General features: G+C 41.4%; 1 protein-coding gene across 1 annotated transcript in view; it reads right to left on the bottom strand.

The window, feature by feature from the left end:
• Positions 1-14,493: 14,493 nt before the first annotated feature.
• Positions 14,494-18,780, bottom strand: part of LOC111868344 (G-protein coupled receptor 84) — a 92,315-nt gene continuing 88,028 nt past the window's right edge. Inside the window, exon 3 of the mRNA XM_023858904.2 lies at positions 14,494-16,928. Within this exon, the coding sequence (XP_023714672.1) occupies positions 15,563-16,928 (1,366 nt within the window). The 3' untranslated portion in view covers positions 14,494-15,562. The remainder of the gene's footprint in view (positions 16,929-18,780) is intronic.

Here is an 18,780-nt window from a genome sequence, read left to right as displayed (position 1 = left end):
CAAGCAATTATTATAATATTTATTAACTCAACGGGAACATTGTGAAGTATCACTGTTTGGTTCACGTACAGTCACGGTTGTCCAGTGGACACTTAGAATATTTATAGAGAAGTTTAGGTATAGATTTCATCTCTTCCTTTCCGCCTCATTGGGAAGCTAAAATTTAGCAGTGGGTCTTCAGGAGAGGAACATTAGCAGTAGATTTGATTTCTATGCATCTGCTGCACAACTTACAAGAAGTAAAAGCATTCTGAGGAGATAGTATCTGTCCGTCTGTATATTTCATCTTAGGAACTAATTAATGAATTCCTATAGCATCTATTTTAAAATGTAACAGCCGGAATAGCGCAGTCGGTCGGCTGGACGACCGAGGGGTCGGAGTTCGAGTCTCGGTAGGGTCAAGAATTTTCGTTTCTCCATAACGTCCAGATCGGCTCTGAAGTTCACGAGGCCTCCTATCCAGTGGATACCAAGGCTCTTTTCCTGGGTGTAAAGCGGCAGGGAAGTGAAGCTGACCACTCACCTCCAACTGGTGCCGAGGTAAAGAAAATATGGACCTATATATTCACTCCCCTATACGCCTTCATGACGTAATTAGTTAAGCGCGGTGACAACTTTTTTTTTTCCTTGGCACTACAGCCCCAGTGGGCCTAGGCCTACCTCCATGAACTTCCGTTCACTTCGGTTTTTCTAGATCTTACACATTCGGTAGGACTCCTTGGGCGAGTGATCAGCTCGTCGCAAGGCCTCTACCTGTAGACAAACACAGATAAACGCACACAAACATCCATGCCCTGAGTGAGATTCGAACCCACGATCTCGGCTTCCGAGCGATCGAAGACAGTACATGCCTTAGATCGCTCGGCTACCGTGACCGGCGGTGACAACTTTACTTTACCTTACTTTTACCTTACCTGTTTTGAAATATTTGTAAACATAAATGAATTTCGTTTAAAAGAAAAGAAAAACTGATCGTAAAGAGTTTGTTTTTAGGAAGATAGGGTCACTATGAAGACCTTGACTGTCGTCTTAGCATAACTGCAATCACTATTTGCAGTGCTCGTTCGGCAAGCGGTCAGAAGTGTCAGCAGTGTCTACAGTTAACAAACTGGATATCAAGTGTGTTACCTTTATGAAGAGTAGGAAAACTAAGTTCAACGGACTGTACTTATGTAACATCAAGATAGCATATGAAAGGCTCAACCAGAACGCATTTCATTAGACACACATGTATAGTTTCTGCATATCACAAGCAAATGTTAAAGTATTTAACATAACATAGCGTCCAGAAGTATTCTTTTGTGAAGGATACTGCTCCTGAGAGTTGTAATTCTTCTAACTGTACGCAGACACGTGGTCATTAACAAACTGGAGGTTTATGCCTGCTCAAGCCTAACAAAGTTGAGCTGTCCCTGTGGGTCCCCACGGCCTGTTTCGTGGGTAGCTTTACTTTTACCTTTAGGCGTACACTGCTTCCGAAACTACGAGTAATACAAAATGTATTAATAAATTAGAAAAGAAAAATAATTAAAAATATTCTAGTTTATAGTCATAAAGAATTTCCCCAGTTATAATGGATCTCACTCTCACTTGAATGGATATATCAAACTGTTGCATTAGTTATTAATCAGATACTGATATAAGACGTGGATCTATACATCCACTCCCCCATACACCTTCATAGTATAGTTATTATTCAGTTAAGCACAGGGACAATTTTATCCTTTTACCTGTCTAAATTTACAAATGCAGGTAAAACTGAATTTATGGCCAAATTTCAAATTTATTCTGGCTAAAGTTTACCTGAAGTAATTGTCAATATGAGTGGAACCATTTTTTCAGAATTTGTATTTCACTAAGTCACAATAATCTCTAACACTTTACGGATTCTCGGCAATCCAGAGGTGAATTTTTGCTGTGTTTCTGAGACGCGGTTCAGCTGAGCTGTTTGCTGTTGCAATACTGTTGTTTACTCTGGGACATCTTAACCGAACTTCTTAACTTTATTCAAGCGATCCATGTGTTCTGGAGTTTAATACATTGATACACTCTGGATGGTACTGAGACCAAAATAATTTATTTAAAGCTTTCTTCAGGGGAATAGAGTATGGAAGTCGCATTGGATTCAGAACGCTCTGGAACAGAACCCAGTGGTGAGCGTTTCTGAATGTAGTGACGCCAGTGAAGCGGAGAGATTTACAACCGAACGTCGCTACGCCTGACGGTGCAGACTTCACTCTTACTGCCAGGCTTCTGTTCTTGTGCTAAGGGATAGTCCTCCTCTTTCTTCTTCTCACACAAACTAGGAGAGTCTTACGGCAATCGGGCTCTAGTTTCGCCGGTTAATTAACATAACTTAAATTTTGCCTGTGGCTCTGTATGGTTGTGAAACCTGGCCTCTGACATTAAGGGAAGGACATGGACTGAGGGTGTTTAAGAATTGAGTGTGTTAACATCAGACAGGCCACTGAAAATTCGATCAATTTGAGACGTTTAAGTTCCATTCAGTTACTGGACTAACGTCGTAAAGTATTTTAAATCACCAGGATCAGGGATAGCTCAGTCGGTATAGCAGCGAGCTGCTAGCTGTATGGTAGCATGCCATATAAAGGAGACTTTTCTCTTCCGCACAGCGTCAAAACCGGATCTGTGGCTCACCTATCTAAGCGGTAACGTGGGCTTTTCCCAAGGGGATAAAGCGACCGAGGCGTGAATCTGACCACTCACCCTCGTGTAGTGCCAAGTATAAGATTATATAGAGATATAGCTCCTCTCCGCTCCAAATTTCATGGCGTGGTATTCAGCTAATTAAGCACAGGGGCAAATTTGCCTTTAGTTTTCTTAGATTAACCTTCCATTGTACAGTCAAGGCTGTGCTGTGTGAGCTATCGTGTAATGTTAATGTAGGCAGACCCCAGGGGAAACAGCCAGTTTGGCACAGTTCAGTTTCATTCAATTACCGGGTCAGTCTTCTGCCCCTTGCGAAGGTTCAATTGCACTAATTGAGAAACTTGGTAGCTCCCACGCTTCCGGTCGCAAGCTTAAATGTTTCTCTCGGCCAGTTTATTGCCCTTGAACCCAAGAGTGTCCACATCTTTTCACGAAAAAGCAACCATACAGCAGCGCGCAAGGTAAAAATAAAGATGTCCCTGGCCTTAATTACTTAAGCATCATGCGATCAAGGCGTATAGGGAGTGGAGGTATATCTCCACTATTCTTGATCCCGGCACTAGATGGAGATGAGTGGTTAGTTACACGCCCCGGCCGCTTTAACCCACGGGAAAGAGCCCCCAGTATCTATTGTATAGAAGACTGAGTGGGCTCGAGAGCCAGTTTGGACACTGTGGAGCAGAGAAAAATTTCTTGCTCCTGCCGGGAATCGAACCCTGTCCGTGCAGCCCGTAGTTCGTCACTGTACCGACTGGGCTGTCGTGGTGTAATACGTAGTACGAAACCTGAGAGGGCAGCAGAGTACAGGTATGTTATTCAGTGGCGAAGTTAGAGGGTTGATGTCAGATCTTATTTTTTTTTATTTATTTAAATTTTAGCAATCAGAATATTACACAATTCTATAAGCTAAAGTGCTGATTACTCATTAGATATACTAATGACTAGTGGCGTGAACAGGTTGATATCCAGCGAAATCACCTGTATAATCTGTAATTAGTATCTATACATTAACTTAAGAGTAGTTCACTTGGCCACAGTTTTTTGAGTCTTTTGTTGCTTACTGGTTCCAGGAGTTGTTCCATGAGCTGATTTGGGTAGATTTCTATGGAATTATGATGCGTGGTGGATTTCTTGCATATTGCTTCCTGTACGGTTGGTACCTGTAGATTTGTATGTAGTGTATGATTTGTTACGTACCAGGGAGCATTAACGATTTGACGGAGTATCTTGGATTGAGATCTTTGTATGATAGCAACATTTGATTTAGTTGAGCAGNAAATATTTTAGATTTACGTTGTGAATAACAGTAAAAAGCAAAAAAAAAAAAAAAGTAAAGCTATCCTGTAACAGGCCGCGAAGACCAATAGGGTTGTGATGAGACGTTGAGGGATTCACATTATCTAGACAATCGGCTCAAAGATGGTGGTAAGGTTGTCAGCCTTAAGCGCCGGCCGCGCTTTACTCCCCAGGAAATGATTTAATTATTTCCTGGTACTCATTTCTGTTAGAGGCTGAGTCGACCCCAGGGCCATAGGGCGGCCGGAAGGATTAGGTCACTTGAAGAAAATCCAATGACCTAATCCGGACTTGAACCCGCGACCTTCCGGCTTGTAGCATAGCCCCTCAACCAACTATGCTACAGCGTGCCCCAGTGAATAACAGCATCGCGACCTAACAGTCTAATGTGGCCCTATCACAGGAGTTGGAACTACGTCTACAGGAAACGGCATTGCTTTAGGCTGATGTAGGAAGCGACACTTAACTAATCAGAATTGGATTCATGACGAAATTAAGAACAAATCAGGTTCAAGAAATGCTTCAATTCAGATTCTTTTTCTTCCCCTGATACAGAAGAAAATACCGTTCAAAATATTCAGAACTATCCTTTCGTCTGCCGTGGTACTAGCGTGGAACTAGATCTCTCACGTTAAGTGAATAACATAGATTGAGGGTGTTTGAGAACAGGGTGCCGAGGAGATATTTGCACCTAAAAGGGATGAATTGATAGGAGACTGGAGTAAACTGCATAATACGGAGCTTCGTATTTCGTACTTGTGCTAAATATACGTGTAATTAGAATACCCAGACCAAAATTAGGTGGGCAGTGCTTATGACACCTATGCGAGAGGATAGCGTAAACAGTTTATGTGTAAAAGGCTGAATAACAAAAACCAATAGAAAGACGTGGGCTTATATGAGAGGATAATATTAAAATATATCTTAAAGAAGTAGGTTAGATATTAATGGTAATTCATCTGTCTCAGGATATGAACCAGTGGACTGTTTTGAACATTGCAATTAGCCTCCAAAATTCTATAAAATGCTGAGAATTTCTGTATAACCTTCTCAACACGTGCTCAGTTGCAAAGAATTAATTAGTTGCTGTGAAACCAGGTCAAAACAGAGCTTACCTGTATACAGCTAGTTTCTAGTCATCTGTACACCCTATTTCGGCCTTCAGTCTAGCTGTGTGTGCGAAATTAAGAACAATGTCACCTGGCAATTGGGTCGTGACAGTAAATCGTTCCACGCCACCCGCAGGAAGGCGAGAGTGATGTATCATCAAAAGATGTTTGACGTTTCTGGCTTCAATACTGACCGTGCTTTGTTCTTTTTCTTCAGAAGATAATTAATTACAAGGCTCGCTTGAGTCGAGGATAAACTAGAGGCGACAGTCAGTTTCATGCCGGAATTTGGTTTTGGGTTACTATTTCATTGGAAGTGAGGAAGGTGCAAAAAGAGAGAAAGAAGGAAATGACTAGGTGAGTAGCTTCGTAATTTGTAGCAAGCTGTTCACCTAATTCTGTTAGAGCAAAACCGAAGAAAGCGAACCACTCGTGAGAATTAAGTGCAGAAAAGAGGATACCGTTCCCTTATGAACACGCTAATGGAAGACAAGGTTCTTTAAAATGGTTGAAGTTCTTTTTAATTTCTTGGGATGGCCTATGCCGATGATGTGATTCCAATGGGGGGTAATATAGATACCATAAAGAAAAACACACAAACTTTAATTGACGCAAGTAAAGAGGTTGGTCTAGAAGTAAACACAGAGAAAACTAAGTATATGTTGCTGTCTCGTCACCAAAATGCAGGGCAAAATCGTGACATAAAGAGAGCTAACAGATGAAGAAAGTCGTCTTCTGGGTTTAGGCGCCGTGTATTCTTCGTTTTGGTCGACGTTTCGGAGGAACGTATCGCCTCCATCTTCAGAGCAGTTGAATGTCTTGGAATGCAGACTACAGCTACTGCTCTCTACATTCCAAGACATTCAACTGCTCTGAAGATGGAGGCGATACGTTCCTCCGAAACGTCGACCAAAACGAAAAATACACGGCGCCTAAACCCAGAAGACGACTTTCTTCATAGTCATCGCCGTGAAAACCTCAAAACTTACAGAGCTAACAGATGTTTCGAAAATGTGGCACAGTTCAGATATTTGGGAACGACGACAATAAATCAAAAACTGATTCAGGAGGAAATTAAGTGAAAATTTAACTCGGGTAATGCTTGCTACCATTCAGTCCAGAATCTTTTTTTCTTCTCGTCTGCTCTCTAAAAGCATAAAAATTAAAATATAATGTGACGTGCGGTCTGAAAGCTGCAACCTGCCCATCTGTTGGGCGGGGCTTCGCGGAACACGCTCCCGTGGTAACACGAAATGCACCGTTACTCTGGGGTCTCATGGAACTGTTGAAGACACATCCAGGTTATTATCACGGATATGAAAAACAGAGTGATTCCTATTCTAACCGTCCTTTGGCCCCTACGTTGCCGGTTGCAGCTGCTCCGCTAGCCGTTCCTTCTCACCTGTTGGTACTCGGAGTTTGCAGGTTGCTGCTGCGTCCTTCTTATCCAGTTCTTCTTCCCCTGTTTGTTGTTGTTGTGGTGTTAGTTATTTGCGGGATATGGGTTACGTGAATGCTGGGCGCCAGTAAGCTTACTATAAAGGCTTACTTTTCGGGGAAAAGGGGGGATGAACCGGAAACTACAGGTGGTATGTACTGCATTCGCACTAGAGCGATGAGATTCTGTCTCAGGGTGCATACAGGCCTCGCGTTAGCGGGAAAGATAAGAGTGTTTATAGCTAGGCACTACCTCACACTGTTTAATGAGCACTTTTTGATATTCAGGTAACAGCACCTCTCCTTAATCCCTTAAACAAACTTGAAAACATTCAAACTTTTGCGACCGGATTCCTGGCTAATTATTTAGCGACTACTTCTTAGCACAACACTTAGAAGTGATTACACTTGCACTTAAACTTTTAAGCCAAATTAAGTTTCACAATATTTTTTTTTGCGTCTAATTAATTTTGCCTCGTTATTCAGAGACTGTTCCAGTAACATTCTTAAAAATAATTTTGTTTTTAAGTGGGACTTTTGAACCAAGCTGCCAGTGACGCTAATATTTCGGCTGTACCCTTGGATTGTTATTCAGAGACTTTTTTTAGCAGACTGACTCTGCTTTGAAGCAAGAAATCTTCACAGCTTCAATTCCGCCTCCAAGTTACTACCCTAATTTCGGCTGATCGGAATAATTCGAAATTTGGGAGTTTACCCTAATTCTCACTGCTCCAATCATCTAGCTGTAGTTTGGGACTTTGGACCTTAAAGTTCTAACGTCGTTTTTGACAGCTGCTTGAAAAATTATACCAGTAGCGTACGTTGAGGGCCTTCCCACTTTTGACTTACGGGGTTCAAAACCTGTCAAGTGTAATTTTACCAAAGGATCCCAACGGTCAACTTTCGAACTGAATTTCCAGGAAAACGCTGCGGGTTGCTTCCTGCCTGGTCTTTGTAGCAGTGAAGAAGGCTTTATTCTTGAAACCAAGAATCGGGCTAAGTCACCCTTCAGTGTTCCTTACTACATCCTATGCCTAATTACTATAAAAAGAAATCTTGATTACAAATAGAGCTGGTGGTGTCAGTGGCACGGCTACACTATCCCAGCCGCCTAACAGCAATAAGCCTTCAGTCAGAAGTGAAGTGACTCGGCAGTGAATCAGAGTGTTCTCGAGGACTAAGCAGAGCGACGCAGAGAGGGATTCGGCTTCCAGAAGGAACTGAGTGTGTGAACTGTTATAATCGAGTGTAAATCTGATAGTGGCGTCAAAAAAACCCCAATGAGCAAATCTAGAATCCACAATTATTAGTCACGTTACTCCGGAAACACATGACAATACAAAGCTATAATTTTGCCCGTAGTTCTGTATGTGTATGAGAATTAGTCTCTGACATTAAAGGAGGAACATAGGCTGAGGGTGTCTGAGAACAGGGTGTTGAGGAGAATATTTGGACCGAAGAGAGATGAAGTGACAGGAGGTTGGAGAAAACTGCATAATGAGGAGCTTCATAATTTGTACTCTTCACCAAGTATAATTAGAATGATGACGTCAAGTAGGATGAGGTGGGCAGGGCATGTAGTACGAATGGAGAGGAAGAGAAATGCATATAGAATATTATGGGAAAGCCAGAAGGAAAGAGACCACTAAGAAGACCAAGACGTAGGTGCGTGGATAGCACTTTGCACAGACCCCACGGAAAAGCTGATGACGTCACCGCGTTATATAGCACGGTCCGATACGCGGAAATATGTTCACCGAGCCGTTGCCTAGAAACGTTTTTCATAACCCCGTTGTTCTATTGTTGCGACCACGTATTACTTAGAAACGGCTGTTTCTGTGGCTCAGCAGTTTTTGCATGAAGTAAATACGCCACAATATNGCTACATCAAAAAACCTCGTGAAGTTATTTGTCGCGTCATACCCCCGATACGCGACAATATTTTCAGAAACTACACGAAGTTAATCTCTACACCCATGACAATAGAAATTATTCACCAATGAGCATCATTTAAAAAGTTTTAATTTTTCTTCCTGTGTTTGTGTGTTCTGTTGGTGTGGAATTTTTCTTTAGAATGTATATTGTGGACTAATACTTTAGTTGCAGGCCACTTATTGGAACTGTATCCATGATGTAGTTGGTAAAGGAAACAAGAAGATGAAACTTATGTAGGCGGTACCATTTCGGATAAGTTTATTTTATTCGATATTGCTTCTCTGTAGCAACACAGACATACACAATCGTCTTATACAGCACTGTAAATAACAACAGTGAAAGTACACATACATATACAGGGCATTCTTTCCTCAGCTAAATTTCTCATGGATCAGTGTTCAGAATCAGAGAGAGCTGCCCTATTATTTCATTTTGTTGTAGACTTTTGTCTGCACAGAACACTTCCTCGAATCCAGTCTCATGTTTCCTCTCCGACGGTTTGCAATTCGGTAAGAGCGACATGTAATGTGGGTAGTGTATCATGAGGATATTAACGAGCATAGAAATTTCGGCTGCAATGCCCTACCCATACTAAGTAAGTAACAAGAAAATACGAAAGGTAGCGGTCAGTATAGTGACGCAAGAGTAAGAATCCTGCATTAAATCTCACTTTAAGGGATGGTTATATGTATTTCCTAGCTGATCTAGAACTATGCAGGCACTACCTCTCGTTCTTCTAGCGACATATGAACTCAATCTCTTCGTTTCTGTCCCTTTCCCGGGCAGACTATTCGGAGCCATGACGTAATAGATCAGTTTGAGATTTTTCTCTTCGACTTCAGTGATTATATTATCACGTAATATGCGTATATATTTGAGACGTTCTTTTCTATAATTACGTTCAATAATCGATTTGTTTGCTGGTTACTTAACTAACATGTAGGTCCCAAGAGAGGCCCATAATTTTGTGGGACGTAGAGGCTCCCATATTTTCTAGGCAATCGGCTTACAGATAGTGGTGAGGTTGTCAGCTTTAGCACCGACCGACTGCCCTTCACCGCCGGGAAGATTCCTGGTACTCATTTCTGTGAGAGGCTGAGTCGACCTCAGGGCCATAGTGCGGCTGAAAGAATCGAACACGCGAATCTGCTGCTTGTAGCACAGTGCCTCAACCAATCACGACACCGCGTGTCACTTCAATTATTATTATTTCACTTATGTACTTATCTGCATATGTTATATAACGTGAAAAGACTGCTTATGAACAAGATATTCAGAATGACGTGGAGGAAAGCGGTGTGGCCTATTTTATCTGAATGTACTACAGAAAACGACAAATGCTTAAGTAGCGACATCCGGTCTCCAGGACAGAAGTGTGTCGCACCTGAACACGAAACAGAAATAGCACCCACCTCACAGCGGCGTCCCCAGTGCGTCGTGGAAATGTTTACTGAGGAATTCGGTGAAAGGGTACGGCTAGTGAGTGGGGTGAGGAGAGAACCTGTCATGGTCAATTTCAGAATGTCTCATATTTTCTTTCAATTGCTGAAGGAAACCAAGAAAATGTGAGTAAAAATACGGTGTATTCTCAGGATTCGGAATGTGTACTGCCAGGATACAAGGCAGACACGCAACAAATGTTCCAAAATCCTTAGCAATAATTTTTTGTTAGTTATCGCGTCATAACTAAGCAGATGTCTGACAAAACACATGCACGGCAATGAACACTGTTATTGAAGAAGAGTTGGATTTTAGGTTCTCACGGCTGTGTCTATAAAGATTGCGGTCTTCCGGGTGGTAATGTCGCGTAGTTTGGAAATAACCTGGCGTTTCGGAAGAACATATCGACTCCACCTTCAGGGTCGAAGAGTAAGCCAGGCAAGAAGCTAGCAGAAGTATGCGACCAACTGATGGCTCATTTACTGACCACNTACGGTGTATTCTCAGGATTCAGAATGCGTACTGCCAGGATACAAGACAGAGGCGCAACAAATGTTCCAAAATCCTTAGCAATAATTTTTTGTTAGTTATCGCGTCATAACTAAGCAGATGTCTGACAAAACACATGCACGGCAATGAACACTGTTATTGAAGAAGAGTTGGATTTTAGGTTCTCACGGCTGTGTCTATAAAGATTGCGGTCTTCCGGGTGGTAATGTCGCGTAGTTTGGAAATAACCTGGCGTTTCGGAAGAACATATCGACTCCACCTTCAGGGTCGAAGAGTAAGCCAGGCAAGAAGCTAGCAGAAGTATGCGACCAACTGATGGCTCATTTACTGACCACTTCTGTTTTTTGTTTGACTTAATATTCGATCCTGAAGATGAAGACAATATATTCCACCGAAATGTTGAGTTCTTTCCGAACTATATGGCGTTACAACCCTCTGTATATTCATCAGATTGTTAAAATCAGACTTTATCAAATTTCAGATTTGTTCTTCCTACAGGAAACTGTACACGACAACGGGGCTTACATTTGGGATTCCTTGTCCTATATATTTAAGGAATTGCACTTTAGAGACAGAGGCAGATATTGAGAGATAAGGATGTGAAGTGGATTAAGCTAGCTCAGGGTCTGATCCAGTAGAAGCAGCAAGGTATCCTTGGATTGAAATTTTACTATCTCTAATTGAGAATCGTCTTTTTACTCCAGGTACCAACTCCTGGGATTGTAGCTGCGATTAATTACACACGTCACAGACCTTCGAGGTCACATTAACAAACTTCAATTATATTTTTGTGGGGCGAATTAATCTCCTCCCTGCAATGATGAAATGCACTGGGTTTCAACTGAGTGGTTCTCATTGCTCCAGTCGAATGTGATGCTTCGGATTATCTAATGTTTTCGTGAGGACTGCATTCTTCAGACTTACCGGTAGGCTCACGTCAACCGCGCTGGCACATACTGGCTGCAATCTAAACAGAGAAACAGGCGAGATACTGCGTTTCGTTGCGAAGTGCACACAACTCCCACACGTGACCTCTGAGTGTTCCAAACCGTAAAGAATGCTGTCTAAACGTATTTTAACAATACTAAATAAAACTTTAAATAAAATTTTTACATAGCCACGGCTATGGCTGGACGACCGAGGATGCGGAGTTCAAGTCCAGGTAGGTTAAAAAAATTTCTCTTCTCCACGTCTCCAGACCGGCTTTGGGGTTCACCCAACATCCTATCCAATGGGTACCGGAGGCTCTTTCCCAGGGGATAAAGCGGCCGTGACGTGAAGCTGACCACTCAACTCCGATTAGTGCAGAGGTCAAGAAAAACATGCATCTATGCATCCACTCCCCCTACACCTTCATCGCGTAGTGGTTAATTAGTAAAGCGTAGGCACAAATTTATCTTTACCTTATTGTAATTAATGTATACATTGCATCGAGTCTCACGGAGAACGTTAGGAGAGCTTATAAGTGTATTCTTTCAGCTAAAACTCAAACTTAAATGTTTCCGGACACGCGTTGATACGGACATTTGTCCTCTTTTTGTATCTGGAAATCGAGCCCAAAGTGTGTCCGCACCATTCAGCTGCACTCCATAGGTGTAAAAGTAAAAAGGTAAAGGTATCCCTGTAACAGACCGTGAAGGGCCATAGGGTTGTGAGACGTTGATGATCCCACATTATCTAGACAATCGGCTCAAAAATGACGGTAAGGTTATCAGCGTTACGCGCCGGTCGCGCTTTACTCCTCAGGAAAATTATTTAATTATTTCCTGGTACTCATTTCTGTTAGAGGCTGAGTCGACCCCAGGGCCATAATGCGGCTAGAAGTATTAGGTCAATTAAAAGAAATCCAATAACCTCATAGTGACTTGAACCCGCGACCTTCCGGCTTGTAGCATAGTGCCTCAATCAACTACGCTACCGCGTGCCCAAGGAAGGTTTCTCTGTACGTGTATACAGGTACATGTACATATGTTGTAAAGCCCTTTTAGTTCATTTTCCTATTGCAGAGTGTGCAAATTACGAGTATATGTGCGTCGTACTAACAGTTAAATATATTGTCGGTTGTAGGAAGTGTAAAGCACGTGTTACTCGTACCGTCGAAATTGCAGCGTGCTCTACGTACAACTCTTCAACTTGAACATTCCTTAGCATTACCAGGGCTACCCTAGTCACCATAGCTACTGTGTCCATCATGATCATCAGAGCTACCGTCGTTCCCACACTTGCTATCGCTTCTACGATTATTACGCTCCGGTACAGCACCTCGAATAAGTCACGACCACTTCCTTTGGAAACCTTTTCAATTCGTCATTCTAAATCATCCTTCCCTTCAAAGCTACATAGTGTGGATAACGCCCAAAACATATTACTACACTTTGCAACATTACCACGTTATTTCTGTTTAGCGTGACCAGAAATGTGGGAGCCTCGATCTCTCACAACCTTATGGGCCTTCAGGGCCTGTTACATGGTCAGCTTTATCTTACGTACTTTTTCCTTATCGTGATTATCACATTTCTGGTCACTCCAACATCAAAATTTCGCTCTTCCCTTATATTGTTATTAATGATTGTAAGAAATTAGAAACTATGACTGAGGTAGCCTCAAGTGGTATAACAGTCATATCAAATTTAATCTAAATTTGTTCTGTGGTTCTCAGATTAAAACCTACCAGATGGAGAAACGTAAGGCCAGACGTGACAATTCTGTATGCTTCACTTGCACGTCCACTGTGCAAAGAATATGCAGTAATTAGTTATATTAACTATGTGTTTTTATTAAGCTGCAGCAATCATCATGATGTTCATGAATTGTCAGTAGTTTCGTCCACGTGAAGATGCTTCAGAATCCGTTGACGAAAGCGATCGTCAATTTTAGTGACAGTAAGTCCGAAGGCATATGGGAGTCCTACGGTAAACGAACGAAAAACAAAGGCTGAAAGTGACAAAATTCGGGACCGGGGGAGCGACCACAATATATATTACAGTACCACTTTAAATATTAATGGCGCCGGCTTACAGAAACTAAATAATTACCAGTTTCTGAGCTCTGAGTATTCTAACACATTCTGGCTGATATAATATAAGTATCGTTTTAATTTTAATGTTTCGCAGTAATAAACACTAAAACATCATTCAAAATGAGTAAACATTATATACTAAATTCTTATCCCAACGAAGGCGTTACTTATTATACAATATTATAATATAAAAAGAAAAGTACTCCACAATTAATATTTTCCATGATTTAACCAGACAAATGTTAATACGTACATAGTACCAAATGTCAATAGATTTTCCGTCAAGTGCAACAATATATATTTTGGTCACTNAATCTATTGACAATTGGTGATTAATAGTGTAACGGACCAAAATGAAACAATTCAAAAAACTTACATAGTATTTTACTTGTAAATACACAGAACGTGAAATTTACCAGTTCGTCTTTTATAACACGCTTATACTCATGTACATATAAATAACTTCCTTGGTAAACTCTTTGGTTCAGTTACACAATATTTTCAGAAGTGTCCCATAAAGATATGTTATTCAGTTTATATTGCTCCTTAGGCACTTTATTAGAAAAAGGAAAAACTTCTAAGTTACATTACGTTCCATACCGTACATAATGGATTACATAAATAGGTATTGTTACTGGCCATGTATAACTAGGAAAAGCCACATTCATGCTTCTTTGCGTTTCCATCCACCATTTGACATCCATTTCTGTCACTCTACTAGATTAATTCTCCATTTCTATTCCATTTTAGCCCATAATTCGTAATCACTTTACCTAAATAATGCAGCTCTTTCCCAACTAAATCTCCAGTCTCAGAATGTGGCCGCAGCTCTTGTTAATTCGAAACAATTTCGTCATCCAGTCTGTTGCATTACGTTGAAAGTGGACAATTGGTTTCTATGATTACAGGCAGAAATACGAACACCTTACAAACCTGATTAATTTGGCATGTGGGAATTTATTCCTCGTAAAGTTCGTTACTTCTTAAAATAACATTTCACTCCAATTACTATGACGATCCCTCTGCTCGTTTTGTTGAAGAATGTTCTTTTGGGTTTCAAAGCATAAAAGGGAAGAAAGAAAAGGTGGAGGAGGGAGAAGAGAATGCAGAAAGGGGGAACGATAAGAGAAAATATTAAATTAAAGGTCACTGTGGTTAATTTCTCCAAATGGTCCCTTTCTTTGAAGAGAAAGGGAGACGACTGAGTGATCTAAACAAGAGCCATTTCTACATTTTACAGAATATCGTTAAAGTGTGGACAAAATACGGACATTTGTTACTTCTGAAACAAATTAACTGCTCACAAATTGTAGCCGAGTAATTCAACACGAATACAGATACTTACATCATATTCGGTGCTGAAAGTGGAATAGCTTATGGCAACTTTTGAGCTAGACATTTTCTGCAGAACAGTTCTGTAGCGTATAGATGCAACATTTGAGCAAAAACAGAAATTGCTACACTGTTCTAGTTTGACTAATTAGACCTAATACTAAAATGACTTTTTGGCTTTTCTGAAAACAACAAAATCTTTCTCAAATCTTGAAATACTTTTATTATAGACTAATACGGATAATAATCACAAGCCTTTCTTTGGTTTATCATTTCTTTATAAATATATCAATAAAATCTCCAGTCTTCTATAAACTTACCAAAATGCCCTCATTTGGTTCAAATTCTTAATGTGAATTTCATTTTTTTTGCCCTTGGGCTTTGAAAATCTTTGGCCTCAAAAAATTGTTATAAAAACATTGAAAGACATCTACTTTGACAAATTATGTTGTTGATGGAAACACCTGTCTCCTGACTTTAGCCATTGTAACGTAGCTTAAATGTAAATGGTAGTTTCAGAACATTTGAAAAATATCTTGGCAATCTATACCCTCCTCCTAGAAGAGTAAACGTCTTTGGTAAACTTTCGGAAAAATAGACATTCCGTTCCGTTCATCTGTATCACTTTTGCACAGAATGGGTTATATGTTCATCCGCGGACTGACAAGGAATGACACAAAATATGCGAACACTCTGATCATGTTTTGCTGTCTTTCTCTTCACCTGACGTGGTCGGTGGTGATTTGGACCTTCTCATCACTAAATCCACCGAAGAAGGAGCCCTTGGTTTTCTCGAGCCCCTGTGGAGCCGTTGTCATGCCCTTTGAGATACGCTTCGGCCAGTTCCTCCTACGCCATTTCCAGGCTGTTGTGGATACGCTGCTTCCTGAATATACCCCCGACACATCAGCAAATTCTTGTAGGCTTGTCTGTACTCAGAACTCATAACAACATAAATTATGGGGTTTATGCATGTCGTCAAGTAGATGAGTACATATCCAGCTATGTTCAGTTCGTGAATGTCAATAGTGTCTTTGAAAGTCTTGCTGATTGTGATAGGCAGATAACAGATGACGAATGAAGCAAAGATTACAAGTATCATCTTCAGAAGTTTCTTATCTTTGGCTGTCATCTTACCAGGTGTCGCTAGTCCAGGTGAAGCTGTAAAAGCACTTTGGCGACGAGGACTTGAAGTGCATTTCATTTTATTTCCTCGGCTGAAAACATTTGCTACGTGAGAAAGGGCTGAATTAACAGCCACTGACGGCGTCCCTTTTTCCTTTCGGCGTCCCTTACGATTCAGGTTTCTGGACCGATGGGAGAAACCATTATGCGGTGCTGAAGAGGATGTTGTGGTCCCACATGGGTCCATTACGGAAGAGCTACAGAGGGACGTAGGCGTTGCACTCCGACTGCTAGAGGCACCTTCTTCATTGTCATACTCGTCATTCCCTGTAGCGCCTGTCTCAACACCTGACGATGAGGACGGCTCCCCAAGGATCCTTTTCTGTAGAGGAAGTTTCAGGTGACTTGGGGATGGCGGGGAAAGGAGACGGGAACTTGGTGCTAGATGGATACTGTCAGGTCTGCTACCATCGCTTAAGACGTTGTCAACGGTCTGAATCTTAAGACCTGAAGAAGACTTATTGTTGTTGCAAGGTGGAGGAGTTGTGTGTCCATTCTCTATAAAAGACGATCCTTTATCAGTGGTGATTGTTGGGCCGGTACTCGATGAGCCCAAAGCTGAATCTTCTGGAGAGAAGTTACACTTCTTCATAATTTTTCCAGAAACAGTAACATCTTCGTAGCCAGAAACAGCTTCACCACGACGTATTTTCCCATCAGAGTTGCTGCTTCCTGCGATACCGGAACTACCAGACTGATTCGTTGTCACTGTATTGTTACGTGTTGTGAGACGGGACTTGAGTGCTGTCTTGCGGACGATGTAAAAGATACGTGCATAGCAGATCACGATGGCAAGACAAGGAATTACAAAAGCGACAATGAAAAGGAACTCTTTAGGTGAATGGCCGTGTGAATCCGGCAAGATGGAGCAGGACCCAACCCGGGCGTCGAGGCCAAATCTCCCCCATTTTCCGAACCAGGTTGTAATAAGGGCGCCAAATCCGAACATCCAGGTACAGGCTACCATCAGGCCCAGGTACTGCTTCTTGTATAACCTGAAAGAAAAAAAATGATATTCACTTTTACGCTTCAGGAAATGCCAAGAGGCAAGGTGAGCCCACAAGTTCGAGCGCGACCACTTGATACAACGTACGTCCACCCCACTGCCAAATGACTTATTTCACAATACTGTTCCAACTACAGAATTTATACAGAATCGAATGTCAGGGGAAGGTGTACATAATTGCTGAGTGAGTAAAGATTTGGGAGGAAGAAGTTACAGTCCCTGAATTTTCATTATGACTGTGAGGAAAGCATCCAAAAACCTGTTAGAACAGTCGATCGAATTCCCCCTGGGAGCTGAAGCAACCTGATTAAAATAATCAATGGTACACTGCTTGGCTTTCTAGCCATTTGACTTGTGACACTTTGTACTCTGATTCATGAATACCAGCATTTCTTGAAGAACATTCTGCCTCCTTCTCAAGGTCAGACGGTGGAAACAGTGTGTTCCTCAGAAACATTGGTAACTACCCACCAGACTGCACCGTGTCACAACACAGATGTACATATTATGACTATTGTCATGAAAACGTCAAATCGTACGCATGACATTTGTTCACATCAGTGGTAAATTTCTGTAGTGATTGAGGAAAACCATTGTAACTCCGCTAGGATACCTACTGGTAGTAAGCCGATATCTGCAAAGATTCGAATCAGTTCTTACAGTATAAAAACATGTCCACATGCATCGACGAAAGGAAACTTGCTTGCACACGGCAGGCACTCCTCGAGAATTTTGCTGAGTGTTATTTTACATCTTTTTTTGTGTATCTCCATTTATTTGTACAATTAGTCCATATTAAGGACTATAAGTACATCTTACGAAATACTTAATCTAAGTCCATGATTTATTTAATCCGTCTTGCAGTGCATACATTCATTTATCTCCTTTCCCTCGCACTCCATGTTTCGGCATAATAATGCCATCTTCAGGTGCTTACTTGTCCACGTCAAACCAGTTCATTGCATGCCATGTTCACACATTAAAATAACTAAAATATGTATCTATCATATACATTGTCAAACGTTAAAATATTAAAATTGTTCAGGATACCACATCGCTACGTCGCCCCTCACTACGTCAGTCACGCCCATTCTCCTTTGTTGGAGCACTCCTTCACTATCTTGTGTGTTGTGCTTTTGTAGTGTCGTGCTCCTGCGACTGCGTGTGTTATACTGTTGGGCTTCCTGGGTATGTGTGTGTGTTCTGTCTTCGTTTTGAGTCTTTTTTTGTTCTCTATATCAAATGAACATAATCTTATGTTTTCATTTATTACAATAGTGTTTAGGTCACTCATTAATTGTATGGAGTTATGTATCTAAGACTTAAATACTAAGGAAGAACATGTCGGGAAGAGTAATGCTCCAGTGAGCATTCTCTATTAATCTATTTCGGGTATGACTTTCTTATGTATGTACGTATTACATTTATGTGAGGCGCGTCGCTAGATGGGTTGGCTTATGCCTTTTCAGTCTTCTGGGCTCGTCTGTGTCGTTTAATAATATTTATGCCAGTTTATTTTGATGTGCTGTGATCTTGTCTTTATATTTGTGGCTGATGTTTGTTGTTTCTTCCCCTACTGTGGATATGCCTAGATCGGCAGCGATCTGGCTGGGACCTACCACGGTACATTGACTATGGCGCGAAGTTCTTTATTTTGGAATCTCTGCAACATTTCTATGTTGGATGTACTTGCAGTTCCCCATAATGGTGCGCCGTAAGTCCAAATAGGCTTCAGTATTGTCTTGTATTTTTTTTCCTTGGCTCTACAGCCCCAGTGGGCCTAGGCCTACCTCCATGAACTTCTACGTTCACTTCGGATTTTCTAGATCTTCGACATACGG

Source organism: Cryptotermes secundus, unplaced genomic scaffold, assembly GCF_002891405.2.
Source record: "Cryptotermes secundus unplaced genomic scaffold, Csec_1.0 scaffold1932, whole genome shotgun sequence".
Taxonomy (NCBI): domain Eukaryota; kingdom Metazoa; phylum Arthropoda; class Insecta; order Blattodea; family Kalotermitidae; genus Cryptotermes; species Cryptotermes secundus.
Note: the sequence above shows the minus strand (reverse complement) of the source record. Positions and strands in the feature narration are given on the sequence as shown.